The sequence below is a fragment of the Pyrus communis genome, chromosome 15 (genome assembly GCF_041283825.1).
Source record: "Pyrus communis isolate YQ-2024b chromosome 15, ASM4128382v1, whole genome shotgun sequence".
In the NCBI taxonomy this organism is placed as follows: domain Eukaryota; kingdom Viridiplantae; phylum Streptophyta; class Magnoliopsida; order Rosales; family Rosaceae; genus Pyrus; species Pyrus communis.
Genome location: NC_142579.1, coordinates 3609952 through 3628075, shown reverse-complemented (window position 1 = coordinate 3628075; position 18124 = coordinate 3609952). Strand labels below are relative to the sequence as shown.

General features: G+C 36.6%; 2 protein-coding genes across 4 annotated transcripts; one reads left to right on the top strand and one right to left on the bottom strand.

Moving 5' to 3' along the window:
* The first annotated feature begins 2291 nt into the window (after positions 1-2291).
* On the top strand, positions 2292-6940 carry LOC137709458 (putative disease resistance protein At4g27220). 2 transcript variants are annotated; one of them, XM_068448558.2, is made up of 4 exons: positions 2292-2518; positions 2886-6059; positions 6141-6245; positions 6684-6940. In XM_068448558.2, exons 2-4 carry the CDS (start codon positions 2896-2898, stop codon positions 6823-6825), a joined length of 3411 nt encoding a protein of 1136 aa, XP_068304659.2. In that variant the 5' UTR covers positions 2292-2518; positions 2886-2895; the 3' UTR covers positions 6826-6940. The 2 variants fall into 2 exon arrangements, with proteins under 2 accessions (XP_068304659.2, XP_088541972.1); XM_088685846.1 differs by having other exon boundaries at positions 2390-2518; positions 2889-6059.
* A 325-nt stretch (positions 6941-7265) lies between these two features.
* Positions 7266-17473, bottom strand: LOC137709474 (uncharacterized). Of its 2 annotated transcripts, XM_088685847.1 has the most exons (16): positions 17344-17473; positions 16896-17266; positions 16608-16693; positions 15603-15757; positions 15140-15204; positions 14844-15038; positions 14659-14713; positions 13271-13510; positions 13035-13168; positions 10800-10992; positions 10581-10640; positions 10247-10501; positions 9488-9746; positions 9210-9415; positions 8868-8918; positions 7266-7983 (listed from the first exon to the last, which is right to left on the bottom strand). In XM_088685847.1, exons 2-16 carry the CDS (start codon positions 17075-17077, stop codon positions 7693-7695), a joined length of 2427 nt encoding a protein of 808 aa, XP_088541973.1. In that variant the 5' UTR covers positions 17078-17266; positions 17344-17473; the 3' UTR covers positions 7266-7692. The 2 variants fall into 2 exon arrangements, with proteins under 2 accessions (XP_088541973.1, XP_088541974.1); XM_088685848.1 differs by having other exon boundaries at positions 9215-9415; positions 16896-17472.
* Positions 17474-18124: the final 651 nt, after the last annotated feature.

Here is an 18124-nt window from a genome sequence, read left to right as displayed (position 1 = left end):
AAGCCCTCAAGAAATTGGCCCATGATTTTTTTGTCCCTCCATTCGAGATGGGTTTTTGAGAAAAATGGGCCAAGTTTGAGATTTAGTACTTGTTTGGTACTTGAGTGTTTTTATAAAAAATGAGTATCAGAAAAAACTGAGCTTAAAAAGATGTTTGGTAAACACTTAAAAACAGCTTATTTTCACAGTTTTGGGTAAAAAAGCTGAAAACATAAAGCAGCAAAAATGAGCTTATTCTCACATCACAGCAGAAGCAACTTTTTTTTTTCAAAGCACAGCAATACCAAACTAGCCCTTAGTCCTCTATTAGAGACTGCATTAATCACCTAAATTATCATGTGCAACACTTTGCCGTCTAAACATTACAGTTGAACTAATAAACCAACTCATGTAAACTTTGCTACAATTTTTGTACACAAAATCATAGGAAATGTTTTCACACCCTCATTATCTCGCCCTACACAAGCTCTCTATTTGTGATATTTGGATTGAATAGATTAGCAAAGTGATTTAAACACCCTTATTCTTCTCCTACCTACCCTTATTAATTTCTAATAATTGGATCGAACAAGTAAAAGAAATCAATGGAAAAAAATGATAGCTATATCTTGCCAAGTTGACTAAAAAAGTTATATTTGGTTTAGTAGTTGTGCTAAATACAATAAAGCACATATTGCACTTAGATATGATACTTATGGACCAGTGACCATTTCATCATCTTCTTTTGAGTGAAATGAATCTGTCTTAATGTCAAGAGACCAGACAACCATCAACGTGCTGAGTGGATAAGCTTTATCCATGCCGAATTGCTTTAAGACTTTTTCAATGTAAGTTGATTGACGGACCAAAGTTTCACTAATACAAAGCTTGATATGCAATCTAAGACAATAGTTTGTTTTTCCAAGGTCTTTCATTTCTTGAATTTAAAATCTTCATGTAGGACATCACCGCGTGGTTGTCAAGTGGCCTCATGTAAGGGAGGAGGATTCTCTCCCCTCCTATTTGAATGGTTACAGTTTAACCATGTCAACATCTTATATTGATTTTTTTATAGAGACAACAAGAAAAAAAATAATATGTGAGAAGAGGGGAGGGAAGGGGATGGACATGGCATTCGTGTCGTGTTTCTCATGTTCGTGTCGTTTTCGTGTCATACCCGATAGCTTGACGGGTCGTGTCGTGTAATACCCGTTAAAGTAAACGGGTAATATGACCCGACCCGAAATCAACCTGTTAATATTATTAGGTAATATGACCCGACCTGTTACCCGTTAAGAAAAATATATTTTAAATCAATAAAAATGAAAATGAAAAACATAATTTGACCCAAAAAAAATGTAAAACATAATACTAAATTAATATATACATACTAAATTTCGGAGTTAACCCCTTCATGAAAGTTGTAAGACTTTTCATTATGAGTGATTACATTTTTCACACTTCTACAATAATTATTATTAATTTTATTAATTTTGCACTCAAATAAAAAATACTGTTCGTGAGATTTGGAGAGTTTTAAAAATCTAAACGACTATATAACCATCATCTAACCGTTGAGGATGCAATTATGAACGTTTATTATGCTTTCACATCTTTCAAACTTATACATTAATGATTATGAATTTTGTTTATTTTGAACTCCCTTAAAAATACTATTCATGAGAATTTGTATGGTTTTAAAAATTCAAATGATCATATACCCATTCTTAAAGCGTAGAGGATGCGACTACGACTAACAAGCGTTTGCATATTTTTTTCATATTTTTTCGCACATGTTAATTAATTATTATAATTTTTTTAATGTGTTTGGTATTTTTAAATTACTTGATATTTTTATTTTTAATGTATTTTATGGTTTTTAATCTCAATCTTTGCCTATAATATACTATAAAAATAAATCAATAAATAAAACTTAAATTTTAAAATTTATATAGAATAATAATTAATAAACAATATATACATATTCATTATATATATATATATATTGTATTTTATAGTAAGTTTTTTTTAGTAGTTTAAAAAATTAAAATCATCAAAATAACTTTTTTCTTATCATGTCGAAACAGGTTACCCGCATGTCACTCTTGTGTAAACCTGTTAAGGACCCGTTATTATCGTGTGACCCGATAATGACCCGATTAGTTATCTTGTTGACCCGAAATCCGTTATTTTCGTATTATTTACGTGTCATATTATCGGATCGTGTAAGAAATTGTCAGGTCTAGATAGGAATAGGAGGGGAGAGAACCCTCCTCCCATTTTCGGGGCCATTTCCACCACACCCTCTCTTTGACATTGAGAACCAAATCAAACACCTTTTCTTTTTCTTGTGGAACCAAGTCAACATTTGGTCAAACAAAATTGGCAATCTCTCCCAATTTTCTTTTGCCGTGAATTGGGATGAGACCATCGTTTATATTGGTAGACAAACCAAAGCCTAAACCTATACAAAGGTTGACTGAGATCTGCCCAACGGTCCAGGAATAACTGAAGCTAAGGAAGCTCCATTGCTCGTGAGGTTAGTCAACTAATTAGATTACAGTTTTCCAGTTTTTGGTGTTAATCTTGTAACTCTTTGAGTTAATGTAAATGATATGGCGTCTAACATTTAGAGAATTCAGCACGATCGAGTTCATGAAAATATAACTACTATAGATACAAGTCTTTGTAATCCAAGTGTATTGATTATAAAGTGAATATGTGTAGCTCTGTGTGTGTAGCCTTTGAGCTTCACATCTCCAAAGTTATTCGAATTACGTAGTTTTGGTGTTTTATACACGCAATACTTTCGTCATTGATCATCGCGTCATGTTTCCGCTGTGAGCATTTTCTTATATCCAACACGCTTTTCATTTTATCTTTGTTCTCTCTTTGTGTTTGTGTAGAAGTTAATAGATGGCAGATATTGTTTCTGGACTTGCGAGTCCGACAGTGCAGCTCGGTGAGTGGTTATGGATTCCGGTAAAGCGCGGGTTGAGTTACATGATTCACTATAAGAAAAACATACAGTCTCTTAAACTTCAAGCGGAAAAGCTCGAGGCAATGAAAAATGGTTATCAAGAAATCGTTCGTGCTGTTCAAATGAATGGAGAAGATGTCAAGCCTGAGATTCAAATATGGCTACAAGATGCTAATAAGGCCATAGCAGATGCAACACAATTAAATAATGAAGCCGAGGAAGCAGCTAAAAATTGCATCACCGGAAATTTGAGATGGCGTTACACTTTAGGAAAGAAAGTAATGAAGAAGAAAGTAGCTTTAAACAAGCTACAAGAGGAGGGAAAGTTTGAAACTATTTCAGTTCCAGTGATGCGGCCAATTGAAATCGAGTCCACAATGTCAACGAATGGTTTTGAAGCATTTGCAGCAACAAGACAAGCCATGGATCAAGTCATGAAAGCGCTGAAAGATGATAAGGTCACCGTCATTGGGGTCTATGGAATGGGAGGTGTGGGTAAGACAACCATGGTGAAAAATGTCGGTGTGCAAGCTTGTAGAGATGGACTCTTTGATCATGTGATTATGGCTGTCTTTACCCAAAACCCCAACTTGATGAAAATTCAAGGTCAGCTTTCAGACATGTTGGGCTTGAAATTGCAGGAGGAGACAGAACTGGGAAGAGCAGGTAGACTGAGGAATAGGATACTAAGAGCGAAGAGGACGCTCATAATTTTAGATGACATTTGGAATACATTATTAGATTTGATCAGCATTGGGATTCCGAACCACACGGAGCTTCAAGGATGCAATTCCAAAGTCCTTCTCACCACAAGGAGATTAAATGTCTGTCATGCCATGGAAAGCCACGTCAAAATACCTCTCAACGTCCTATCTGAAGGAGATTCCTGGAACTTGTTTGTCAAGAAAGCGGGAAAGTCTTTTGAATCGGCAGCTTTCATCAATATAGCAAGAAAGGTAGCTAGAGAATGTGCTGGTCTTCCGATAGCATTGATAGCAGTTGCAAGGGCACTTGGAGATAAAGACATTGAGGAATGGAAAGAAGCAGCTCGACAACTTGAGATGTCCCGACCTGCCAACCTTGAAGACGAGGGGGATGTGCTCAGATGCATAAAGTTAAGCTATGATTACTTGAAAGGCGAGGATGCCAAGTCATGCTTCTTGCTTTGCTCCCTATTCCCAGAAGATGGTAAAATCCCAATACAAGACTTGTTTAATTATTTGTTTGGGAATGGATTATTTCGAGATGGCAAGACACTGGAAGAAGCCAGAGCTAGAGCACATTCAGTGATCAAGTACCTTAAAGCTTCTAGCTTGCTTTTGGACGGCGAAAGGAAAGAATATGTCAGGATGCATGATGTCATACGCGATATGGCCATATCAATTGCATTATCAGAACAGGGCCACGAGTTTTTAGTAAAAGCCGGTTGGGAATTGGAGGACTGGCCAAATGATGTCGATGAAGGCTGCTCCGCAATCTCACTAAAGAGCAACTGCATTTGCAAGCTTCCGGAAGAATTGGTATGTCCAAGACTCCGAATTTTACTTGTAGATGATAATCTTAAACTAAAGAAGATCTCAGAAGCTTTTTTCCGAAGTCTGAATGCATTAAGGGTCTTAGACCTTAGCAGCACTTGTATTTCGTCACTGCCCTCTTCGCTCAATCTCCTAACCAACCTTCAAACATTGCACCTAGATTCATGTTGGTCATTAAAGGATATCTCCGTACTAAGAGAACTAACCAAACTTGAGATCCTTAGTCTGAAAGACTCACGTTTTGAGGAAATGCCAAGGGAAATAGGAAACTTGGCCAATCTGAGGTTGTTGGATTTTGCTGGGAATACAATGATTCAGAGAGTTCCATCCAATGTGATATCTAGGCTGTCTCGGTTAGAGGAACTATACATGCAAGGTAGTTTTGGAAATTTTGGGAGTAGAATTGAAGGAGCAGGAGAAGAAACTAATGTTGGATTCGATGAGCTAACTTGCTTGTCGTCCTTAAGTAATTTGACTGTTCAGATTCATTCTGCAGAATGCATTCCCGAAAATGTTAGCTTCCATCCAAATTGGGAAAAATTTTACATACTCATCAAGAGTCAAACAATACCCCTACATAAGGTTGAGTATTATGATTTTAGTAGTTCATATGGTTCAAGAATCTTGGCTCTTGATACCACAATCAATAACTTGCCTAGTTGGTTTAACAGTGCAGTGACCGAAAGGGCAAAGAAAATAGTCTACAAAGAATGTAGGGGCTTGATTAACATTATCGAGGAATACGCCATTGAGAGACTACATGAATTGATGTCTCTTCATGTCGAAAGTTGCCATCGGATGCATAGTTTGATGAACTACGCGGCCACAAATTTTGTTCCGAATAAGCTCGTGTTCAAGAACTTGGAAGAGTTGTGTGTGAGTAACATGAATGAGTTAAAAGAGTTATGTGTTGGCGACTTACCAGATGGATCTCTAGGCAATCTGACGTTATTGGAAGTGAAAAAGTGTCACGCCTTTGCGAATGCACTTCTCCAATCAAATTTGTTAGAGAAACTCGTGAGTCTGGAAGTACTTATTGTTGATGGTATGAAAAGTTTGGAATACGTGTTTCAATCGGATGGTCTAAAACCGGAGCAAACTGTCATGGGAAAATGCAGAGAGATGAAGCTGGAGGATCTACCAGCACTGAGAAACATATGGAATGGCCCCGCGCAACACGCGACGTTCCATAATCTTAAAATTTTGACAGTTGCATGGTGTATGAAACTGAAGAACATCTTCACGGCGGATGTGTCTCGGTGTCTTTCACAACTGGAAGAGCTGTGGCTTTCCGACTGCGATTGCTTGGAGACAATTATCGGACCGAGCGAGGGAGCATTGAACAACAAGATCATTTTGCCACAACTAAATTACTTATCGTTGCAGTGTCTTCCACGGTTCAAGAGCTTTTATAGCGGTGCAAGTACTGATGTCGAGTGCCCTTCAATGGAGCATTTGTATGTACACTACTGCCCGGAATATTTAATCTCTACGTCGGACTTCAACAGCCGGAAGGAAGTCCAAGTAAATGCAGACCAGCAAGTGCTCTTTGGCCCCAGAAAAATGTGCGTACGTTTTTCTTCTTGTTTGGATTTTGTACTTAAATTATCAAGCTGTAACTAATGGTTAATTAAACCCACTTGCAGAAAGGCTTCGTACTCGATGACCAGAGAGACTCCTACATTGATTGACGACGGCTATGCGTGGAAGAATTGCGGTCAAGATGAGATCCCTGGTTCTGATCACCCAAGGTATAATACCATTTTTTTACACAATTTTTTGCACACGTTTTTGTAAGGCCCACTCTGTAATGTATTTAACAATCCGAACCGTCTTTCTTTTAAACCATCACTCACATTCTTGCAAAAAGTTAGACAAATCCAAACTATCAAGACATTTATTTGTAGTGAAGAAAATTGATAAATACAGTTCTACAAAGAAACCCTAAACCTTTAATCAAACGGTTGTATAGTTTCAGAGTAGGGTGATTTTTGGTTGACAAGATCTTTAAGGGAAGACCTAAAAGATAAATAGTTTAGATCGTTGAAACACATTATAAAGTTGGCCCTACAAAAATTTATGTAAAAAATTGTATAAAAAAAGTGGTACCACACATCCGTCACGTATATAAGCTTTCTTTGATCGACTATTAACCACAAGAATTTTGACTTCATGTTATATCCACACAGGATCTACTATCGATGCATTCACAAGTTCAATAACGACTGCCAAGCAACCAAAGAAGTGCAAAAATTTCGAGATGATCCGCCAATGTACGAGACTACATATTTTGGCATTCATACATGCAGGGCACATCCTAATTACATTTGACCATCTGTGTAGGTTAATTACTCTTACAACCCCTGAGTTTTTTCATACTTTCATAAAACTTCAAGAGATCTCAAAAATTACATTGACAACAGTAACAGGAATCGTTTTCGCAAAATCCTTTGCGTGCACAAAATAAGTAAATAAATTACAAAATTTCCTCCTCGTCCCTATATCTTTTATTTCGTCAAATTTGGTCCGCGTGGTTTTCAATCTGTTCCAATTTGAGGACATCCGTAGTGTCATTTGGTGCTGAAATTAACCAAAGTGAACAGATGTTCTTGAACTGGAACAGATCCGTAACTACAATAACCAAATTCGATGAAATCAAGCGTCTGCGCAAACTATCGGGACTAAAATCTTGCAAAAAGTATTAGTTTTCCGAAACTACGGATTATAACTACTACCTATTCATAATTCCAAATGAAATGAACGAAGGGAAAAAAGATAATAGCTGTACCAAATCTTATTACTTCGCACCTAATCAAACTCTGCAAGTTCCATTCCCAATCTCTACTGCCTGCTTAAATACACGATCCATTCGACAGGAACTGTATCAAAAGTTACAGAATCTAACTAGCCTACAATATAATGGTCCACGGGCTCGTGGCATTCCTAGAAACTTCACGTTGAGGTTGAGCCAAACAATGGCACAACTTCTACCCGTAAAATGAGTTCTAAAGGTGATAATTTACAACAGCCGATGTCTTCAAGCATTTGCTCGCCCTCAATGCAGAGAAAGACGTGATGCCACCATTCAACACCCCACCTCCAAAAGAAAACTTCCTCACTTGGTCTTTTGATTGAAGGGAGGGAGATTACCAGATAGAGATGGGCTAGAGGAGAAGCTGCATTTGCTAGCAACAGCCATTACCGAAATATGTCTGGAAAAGACCACATGATGAATCTTGCAAAAATGTCGGACTCCAAAAACTCAATATGAGCAGCCCTTCCTATGAAGGTGTTCAAGTTCTTTCCATAAGAAGAGGTATCAAAGTTGATGTCACAGCGCATGAACACTCGATTCTCCGACTGAGGGGCCCGTATCTGTTCCAAGCAATCACTCAGCATTTCCTGAAACACTTTTCCCTTCCTTGAGAAATCCAATGAAGCAGCCTGGCACGTATCTATTCTAGCGGAATGGTAGGGAACATAACCATCCTGCAAAACACGATCCATAATATTAATTTATGGGTATGAGAGGAAAATACAACAAACTATTAAAGAATTTTTTTTTTCTGTTACAAGAAAAAGTCACTCTCCATTCGAATAACATAGATATCATGAGAATAATTTTGCCTCAAAATACCATATTTAGAATATGAAGAGCAAAGAAGTTTCATGAGATTTTAGCTCTACCAATTTCGCGCAAGTAGATTGCTGCATAATTCTAAGACATCAACATTTGTAAATCTGAAAGGTACACTTCAATACAAGTGTTTCCATGACACATCAAAATCGATAAAGAGACGAAAGTGGTATTAAGAGTTCCTCCCAAGCTAACATTAAATCTTTCAGTATATGGAGCAAAAGCAAAGAAATAATGCATGTTGTCCTAGTAATTTAGACACTGCTCATTATTGAAGCACGAATAGTTCACCAATGCAAAATCTAGCATAATGAGCATGTTTTGGAACCAGAGAACAAACTAAAAGAAGGGTTTTACAGGTCCGAGTTCACCAAGGTCCATAGAGTACTGCTCACATGAATGACAACTGAATGAGCACACTGAGTTTTTAATTAGTTCAGCAGTAGGATAAAAGCCTACAGGTTGAGGATGGATGACAAACAATTCATTTCTTTTTGGTCAGGAATTCAGGATAATAAACAAGTCATATGGCAATTGAACTGTTAAACATAGTAGCTCACATGAGATCGTAGGTGCTCAAACTGTCAAACATAGTAGCTCACAAGAGAATTTATGGTCCGTGGATAGACCGATTGCATGTCAACTTGATGGAAAACAGCAAAGAGAAGCAACCAAAACAATGTGTTTCAATTAAGTAAACTAAGTTATGAAACCCCCAGGGAAGAGATCAAGATACCTGTGGTGAAGATAACAGGACTATGTGCTTGAAATTCTCAAGTGTCTTCTTCTGCAAAAAGAATTCCTTTAGAACATCAGCAAACAAACACATCACATTTGTCACCATTTTTTTAAAACCAGTTATAATTATAAAAATTAAAAAATTAAAAAAAGTCATGTTTGCCTTGACTTTGAATTACAGAAAAATGTATTGAGTATGCAACACTATTATTAAACTTTAAAAGGAAACAAAAGGCCATTATTAATATCATGATTTGATTACATTTCCCAAGATGATGAGCAGCTATCAGGTAAACACCTGATGGCTGAGCTAAATGCATTAAATACAGGAATTCAGTACCTTACACAGCTTGTAAAAGAACGTATTTTGAAGATCTGGATCATCGGTGAAGGTAAGCTGATGAATGCACTGTGTGTTCTTGAGCTTCTTCAAGAGCCACAGCCCGGAGTTGAATAAAGAGTTTGAACTGTAAAGATACCCCAAGTGTGGGCCCGATATGGAAAGATATATGTACAGGTATCTTAGGAATGGCTCCATAATGCTATCTGCAAAAATGATGGCCAATATCTTACACTGACTGCATATAATGGGAAAACATGACGTCAGTAGTTTGATACCTGTTAGTGCCGTTCTTATGATAACATTCCCAATAGAATGTCCCACAAAGCTAAGCTTAATATCAGCTATGTTTCCGGATCTCGAAACTTTATCCATTTTCTTCTTGAGGAAAGAAACTACTTCCTGAGCCAACCTTTGTCCCATTTCTCTGAAGTCACCAGATGTTTTGTCTTCATTTGCCTGTGACATTAGAAACTCTACCTTGGGATCTATCAATAGCCATTGATTTCGAATAAGCCGTAAATCCAGGTGATGACCCTGTAGTGTGAGAACTGTAATAAGCATCCACTTATCTATCTTTAATAAAAATGCAGTACAAAGTACAAATAAGTAGACTTATGTAGCTGTTCCATCAACTAAACTGTTATGAAGTTGTAAACTTGCAGCATAAAACATGAATGACCAACAAATGAATATTTTAACCCATAAATCACTAACGTTTAACTCCCTTTAAAAACCAAACATACACCGACTAACACAACCAAAAACTTTTATGATCACTACGTATACAAATTATTTTGAACCTCCATAAACATAAGTTATTACAAATAGCTAGCAAGTTTTAACCTAAATTCAAATTGATACCTTGACTAGTTCAAAATTGTTAATATTTCTACTTAAAAAAAAAAACCTAAAAAAGTCTGTCACATGATGAAAATACTGGAGGGGAGCAAGAAAAGAACAGAAAACAATGAAATATAAAAAAGAAAAAAAAAAAAAAGAAAAAGAAAAGGAAGCTATAAGAGAAAAAAACTAGCCTGAAACCCATGCACAAAGACGACAAGTTTTAAAACACGGCCTTTCTTTGGTGAGATATAGTCAGATTTCTTGTTTATGGAGTCAGACCCGGATCCACTGAGTAAGCCAGCAGAGTTAACCATGTCCAAGTTTCTCAAGTACGAATTATCACTAGTTGTACGCCAAGGCGCATTCAACACACGCTCCACAATAACAATAGGAATGCGTGATGTATCTCCAAATATATGCATGTCTTGAATTGACCGATTGTTAATCTGCATTGAAAAATCCAATTTAGAGAAAAAATCGAAGAGGACAGACAATATGTTACTTCATCTGAAAGCAATGACTCACCTTCATTTGCGCAATACTTCGCCGATGAAGCTCAGCACGGGTAGCAGCAGTCTGTGCAGGCTGTACAGAACAAAAGTTAGATCCCTAAAAGATGCATTGGAATCTAAATTTGGCTCATAACTGAACTCTGCACAAGGAAGATTGAACACCCCCTTGACATTTCTTAAAGCATGTTGGACAATTTTTACTCATCACTAACAAATCATGTGGAATACTTACATCATCGGTTAATTTCCACGTAGTTAAAACCCTTTTATGGCCACCATTGTGGGAAGACTCTTCACCCCGACTACTATTTAGAAAATGATGAGGCATCTCAACCTTAGAGTAAACCATCCATATTGACCATTCAGCTTTTCTATCCTTAGCCCATGTGTCACGCAAGTATTCCAGTATCTTTGTTTTGTTCAACCTGCAATGAATAAATATCACCATACAAACAAGTACAGAAGATCTGGAAATCAGATCAAGAGGAGCTAGATTCCTTTTATTTATTGTGGGTACGAATAGGAGATTAATCAAGGCTATATTGACTATAACACCTTATTGGTATTGCATGTCCGTCAATTAAATAAAGGGGCATCCACTCTAGACCCTCATATGGAGGCCCTTTCTCTTAGAGAGTATGCCTGTTTCGGTATACATAGATGACATATATACATATGGTACCCTGTGGTTTGCTACATATGTCAAAGTCAAATTCAAATTTCTCCTCATATAAAAGCTAAAACCACGGCTAGAAAATCAAACCTCCTAAAAATCTAATTAAAACCCTACTAAAATCCTAACTAATGCACTTTAAGTCTTCATTAAATAAATGTTTTCAGTGTAATAAATAACGCCATATTTAAAAATCAAACAAAAGCCAATATCACCTAACGGATTTATGCTTTGATTTATAGTGCAGACAAATCAATGTATTAAAAGCGTGAGGCGTGGGCGAGGTGTCCGAGGGGAAGACCGGCCTAGGTGTGAGGCGTGAGGCGAAGCCTCATGGAACCTAAAATTTAAATATATATTATATGTAAGTATATTTATAACAATATAATACTTTGTAAAAACAAATATAACTATAACTAAATCAATGATAATATCATCTTCTTTATTACTAAGTCTAGTTGTACTTGGAAACTATGTCATATAGCCTCAAAATGTTATAATCATTTATTTTATTGTAAGCAATTACAGAGAACTTCAAGGAAAATAAGGATGAATGGTCACAATTATAGGAAAATTTCAAGCAAAATAAAGGCTTAACGTTGCAATTATAAGTAATTTAAAAGGAAATAAAGGCTGAGTGAAGTAGTTATAGGGTATTTAAAATGATATAAAGCAATGATTATGGGAATTTGAGGAAAATAAAGGGTTGAGTGGAGTATTTATAGGGTATTTAAAATGAAATACATGGGCTGGAGCATTTATAAGGTATTTAAAATGAAATAAATGACGAAAATAAAGAGTTGAGTGGAGTATTTATAGGGTATTTAAAGACAAAAATTAAAAAACAAACTCAGCCTAAAAAACCCTAGCCTCTGTCTTCATCTCCATCTCCATCTCCTTCGCTAGTTTCTTGGTCTGCAACTCAAAAACAGCCCTACAACTAAAAGAAATCCAGATTTCTGCAACCTAAAAAAGAAAAAGGGGCGCCCAGTTGATGCCTCAGGTGCCTAGACGCGCCCCGACGAGCCTAGGCGAGTATTTCGCCCACTCCCACAAAACAGAGGCGAAAATGGTGAAGCCTCGCCTCCAAGGGAGCCTAGGCGCTCCCCGAGGCGAGTTTTTTAAAACACTGAGACAAATCAATGTGCACATCACTCCATCCATCTCTCCTGTCCTACGTATTTAACATATCATTTCCAACAACACTAATTACTTTAACTAAATTTAAATATTTTATTTTCAACACGATTTAAATTTAAATATAAAAATAGGCCATAAGGTGTTGAGCCCTTACATGGCAGCGTGGGTTCAAACTCCGTTGGTGGCTAGTCTAACATCTAATCTAACAAATTCACATAAAGACTTACACCTGGAAAGTGAGCTGGGGTGAGACTGATTTGGGAGGTGTGTGGGAGGAGTGGTGGCTGGGGTGTGGTCAGGCGGGATAGATCAGGGGAAATGGGATGGGGGTTCTGGGCTGGTGTTCCAGGTGGATTGAAAAGACTAAATACCCTTACTTTGACTAAAGACAACAAACATTAACCACAAAGGCCACATTTACAAAATGGAAACCACATTACTAATTTAACAATTATAGCAAATCACAGGTCCATTTATAAATTTTGGACAGACACACACACATGTATCATGTACATATGAAAATCTATACAAAAAAACATTCAAGTGTACACGTCTATGATTGGGACCGTCAACCAGTATTGCATTGTTTCAACTTAAAAAACAATAAAAAAAAAAACCCATAAAACCATAATAACATTGTAAAAGTAAGCGAACCTGTGGAACTTCAAAAAAGTGTTCCATAAATATAAAACTTGATCACCCAACGAATGAAAAGAATTCTGAAGGGCATCCCTCGATAAGGGGCGTACCAATTCACCACTTCCAAACTTTGATGTGCCATTTACTTTCTGTCAAAAACAGATATAAGTAAGGAAAAATACAAACCTTAAAGCATAGAAATTCCTAATAAAAAGGATAAGAACATTGTGCTGTATGAAATAAATAAGGACCTGAAGACCATTTAGTGGCTTGCCTTGTCCTGAAACTTTGTCATCTGCTGCAACCAAATTTTCTTGCAGGAAATCAAACTTTGTGTCATCAATTTTAGATATAAAATCAGTCAAATCAATTGCTTGGTCAATAGCCTTGCTAAGTTTCTGGAGCTCTTCAAGCAGTATGTCACGAGCATTTAACAATGATTTAGCGCGAATAATGTCGTTCACAACTGCAGCAGCCGCCTGTGTTGATGCCTAGTCAGTCACAAATTTTAAATTGTAAGTATATAATCAAACAGCCTCTGAAGAAAAGAGCAAATAAAAAGTAAAAAACAGGTTGAGAATACTCAAAACCTTTCATATCCCATGTTAAGTACATAAGCACTTTGTTTCAAACACCCATCTTAATTTATATTGTGTTCAGCACCATTTATTTTCAATGTACTTCTCCACGTAACTTTAAAACCTTGAAAACACTACTAAATCTTGCGTATCACAGAAGGTTTTTGTTATTCATTCACCCTTTTCCTAAATGCATGACTTGTTTAGTACCTATTTGGTGAGAACAGCAGGCCAAGAACTTTTACTCAACCTTGAACAAAGTTTAGATTTTAATTTTCTACATTGATATCACTTTGCAGACAATAGATGTGTACTTTTCTACTTTCCAAGACAGGTTATTTATAAATCCATATCATAACCATTTTGTAATTATGTATTAGTGCTTCTCCGATATGCAATCCCAAAAAAGTAGATATACCCTGTACATTAGTCAAGTCTGCTCGGTGAATTTGTTTAGTCTTTTTGCATCAAACAAAAAGTCATTAAGTGACATTCATATTATATGATGTAGATCTTAATATAATGTGAAGGACTTCCACTGAATGGTATCCTGATCTAGAACGAAGCTATTTCAAATGAATGTTTATGACAATTTATATAATAAGCAAACGCTAAGGATATCTGTGAGAAAAAAGCTCCAAGGATATTGAATAAATTATGGACAGTGAAAATAATTCAAATTGTTGTAACTAAGGAAATGACTCATAAAGTTCTCTAATATGAAAATATAAAATTAATGCTAATATAAAGTCAATTCCTAAAAACTGCAATGTGTATACAAAAGCATATCCATAGGTCCCACAACCATACAGAATTTCGTGTGCATACATGTGCCCAATCGTACGACGTTTGTGTTCTGGTGTGAAGGCCCTTGGGAAGTGCATGTGTATGCACATGTTGTTGATATTGTCAATACAAAGTACGTGAAAGAGAGAAGGAAAGATGACAAACAGCCTATAAGAAAACACTTCTAAAAGAGATAAAAATTCAAGAGTGAATACTGCCAAGCTTCCCAAGGGTCAGAAAAAGGATCTAGTAGAATTTAATGGGTAACAACGTACTTGATTTAACCCAGAAAGACCTTCTCCACCAACATCTTCAGTAGTGGAAGAATAACTGAAATAATTCAAATATCGAGTTAATGCTACAAATAAATTGTGCATAAGAATTAGTTTCCAATATCGCAAGAGTACTAATCCCCAAAATGAATGCCAAACTACTTGATAGACTAGAATATGTGACAAACCTGGGTACCTTCGATGGGTGTGTATAAGAGACAGCTTTCAGTAAACTGATGTGTACACTAACATCAACAAGCACCGCATGGAATGCATCAAAATGAACAGGACAATATGAATGCAAACCCAGAAGAGCTTTAGAAGGAATTCGAAATTCATGGACAGCGGCAGGGCTAGCATCTAGAGAAGCCTGCAAGTCAGACCTGCAATTATACAATACAATCACGAACTCCAGTTTCCATTGCAAACTTAATCATGTAAGAAAAGAAAAAGAAAAGAAAAAATATGAACCATGTCAACTCACCTATTTCCCAATATGGGGGCATGCAGAAGCTCAAACTTCAAAATAATAGGAGATGATGATATACCCTGAAAAGTATACACTATAAATGAATACTTTATATAAACATTTCTACATTCTACTGGCCAAAATAAAATATATAATCCTCAAGTTACAACACATGTTTTCCCAACAAAGATTCTTGAAATGTAATCTAATTCTTTCACAAACCAGTATTTTTTTTGTTATTTTTAAGAATTTGACCTGCTTGCCTTTAAGATAGTAAGAATGCAAATGGGACCTTTCAGCATTCAGAGGAAATAAGATAAGGCCAAATAAAAGCTAAGGCTAGTTTTCAATGTGATAATGAATGTAGGTAACCAACCCAGATACCAACATGTTATGAGGGCTACTATCTTCAATAAAATCCTTATACATCACAAATGCATGCAAACACACATAGATGCGCACAGAGAGATTATACTACCTCATGTCCAGCAAGAGATAGGTTGAAAGATATCATGATTGATAAAAAAACGTCCTGCCTGGCATATTTGATACGAAACGGCTGAGTTGAGAAGCTGTTGTCTGTATCATCAATCCTCCATACTCCATATACATCATCAGAACCCAGATCAGGAGCTGCCAGTCAAATAATATAATTATCTCTAAGCTCTTGCCTCTTTAGTTTATGAACAGAGCATTACTTAAATGCCACAAGCTTATTGAAATTTTTATTTAATGAAGCAAAACATATCTATGTGCCTAATAACATGATATAAAAATATTTAATCATGTAAATATTAAAAAAGTGGTCCACCCAGTGGCCACTATTTATTTTTTGTAATTTGTGAGAAAGAGACATTTGCTCACAAACAGATGGAATAAAACTACAAACGGATGCAGGAGTCGAGGGGACCACTACAAAAACAGAGAAACCAAAACGAAGAGAGCAAACTAGATGGCTATCCCACAACAACACCCAATGGTCAATATGGGGAACAAAGAAGGAAACTGTGGGTGGATTCTTCTTTACTTTTCTATTAACTGTTTTAACTTTGTTCAAGGGTTATTTGTAAACCATGAGGATATCCAATGATATGTTGGCAAAAATAGATGGACCTGAGTAGGTCATGTAATGTTTTGACTCTACACTATCTATCATTTGAAATATAAACCAAAGAAAGAATAACAACACAAAGCAAACAATGAAAACCTAGCTCTTAAACAGCAGCAACCAACTTGTGATAAATTGAGAAAATTGAAAAGGAGAATCCATTGACCATTGAATATACACTTTCAATGTAAAAGGGAATTGTCAAAACTTCTAGGGCAGTTTAAGATATTTCAAGAACCAGGTTTCAAATTTTACTTAAAACCATCATTGCAACATATAACAAGGTAAAACTTGTAAATTTCATGCTGCATTACAACATTTTGGCTTAACCCATAAATAACTTAGCAAAAGCTCTCATACCATCAAGTAAGTTACCTTCATATTGCACAACTCTTGCTGGAGTCCCCACAGAAGTATATTCACTGTCCTCCCATCTCATTGTAATCTTAATTTGGTACCATCTAAACAAGCAAAATACAGAAAAGTTAACAAATTCCCATAAATTCAACTAAACAAAAACAAACACAGGCAAGGTCAAAATACACCAATTAACATCAAATGGTGGATTGCACCCAATGGGATACCGCTTTCCTCCAAAACCCATTGCGTCCCGGGTTCAAAACGCACCCTGAATTCACAAAATACAGATAGAAACAAACATACCCTTGCTGGAAAAGGTCGAGATTGTGAAATCTGTGAATGTAAACAGCAATCTCTTGAACGGCGTCCAACATAGCCACCGGCTTAATCTCAGCCGGGGGAGGCTTGGCATCTGGCAACCTCTTTGCTGATGACGATGGTGATTTATTGTTCAGACCCACAAGCCACCCCAAATGCCGAAACATGCGTAACACCACTCCCCAAAATTTGCATCCCTAGTCCACAAACACTTCCGATTTCAGCTCCAGCTTCCCGCCCTAATCCTCAGCAAATATCACCATCTCAGGAGCTCCATTTCATGGCGGAATTGACCCGAATGTGCTGCCGACGAAGAAATGTGACTGTGTGGGCGAGAAGGAAATTGGCACTGGCAGCTAGGGTTCGTAGAATATGGGATTCATCATTTGTAGTCAGAGAAAAAAGTCAGAGAAGGGAAGAAAATATCACGGACCTCATCAACGAGCAATCCAATGCGCTAATTTTGCTTCTGCTCTTTTACAATATTGTCCTTGGCGACCAAACCCATTGCCGATCAAAATTGGTATTTCTGTTATCTTACGAGGTTTTAGCTTCTTTTTGCAAATTCAAGAGCTTCAAAATTGGTATTTTTGTCATCTTACGAGGTTTTAGCTTCTTTTTGCAAATTCAAGAGCATCAAAATTGGTATTTTTGTCATCTTAGAGGGATTTTTAGTATTTTTTTTTTTTAACAAATTCAGAGTATTTAATTAAGATTTTAAAAGATTAAGGTGGATTGGAAACTCTGTCGTTGTGAGATTGCAGAGAAAGAGTAGGGATTGGGTTTAGTCTCACACAATAAAGAAATATCATTAAACTGTAGCGTTAATTTCAAGCCTAAATTCAAGTACTAAGGGTGGATTCTAGTACATTGCACTCTGGGTCAAAGGATTCCAGCAATGGTGCCGAAATGTCTACACCAGTTTTCCATCCAATTTTGCATATCCGTTCAGAGATCTTGGCGATAGTAGATGAAAGTGTCACAGTCCTCTGGCTGTGCACCCATATCATCAGAGGCACGTAGTTGATTGCTGACACTGGCTTTGCACTTGAAGATGCGATTTCTTTGATAGGAAAATTGAAAACAAGTCAAAAAAGTTGAAGTTGGGAGAGGTTTGGAAATATTCAAAGATTTCTTTTACTTAGAGATTCTTTGAAAGCATACGAAATGAAGAAGAAAAATCCAAGATATTTATAGGAGATAATTTGGGAATC

Excerpts from the sequence above, each read along its gene's own strand:
- LOC137709474 (XM_088685847.1), bottom strand. The coding sequence starts at position 17,077 with ATGTTTCGGCATTTGGGGTGGCTTGTGGGTCTGAACAATAAATCACCA. Across the intron at positions 15,758-16,607 it reads AAGAGTTGTGCAATATGAAG|CTCCTGATCTGGGTTCTGAT; the intron begins GTAACTTACTTG and ends TTTGACTGGCAG. Across the intron at positions 9,416-9,487 it reads CATAAGAACGGCACTAACAG|ATAGCATTATGGAGCCATTC; the intron begins GTATCAAACTAC and ends TCATTTTTGCAG.
- LOC137709458 (XM_068448558.2), top strand. The coding sequence starts at position 2,896 with ATGGCAGATATTGTTTCTGGACTTGCGAGTCCGACAGTGCAGCTCGGT. Across the intron at positions 6,060-6,140 it reads CTCTTTGGCCCCAGAAAAAT|AAAGGCTTCGTACTCGATGA; the intron begins GTGCGTACGTTT and ends ACCCACTTGCAG. Across the intron at positions 6,246-6,683 it reads CCTGGTTCTGATCACCCAAG|GATCTACTATCGATGCATTC; the intron begins GTATAATACCAT and ends ATATCCACACAG.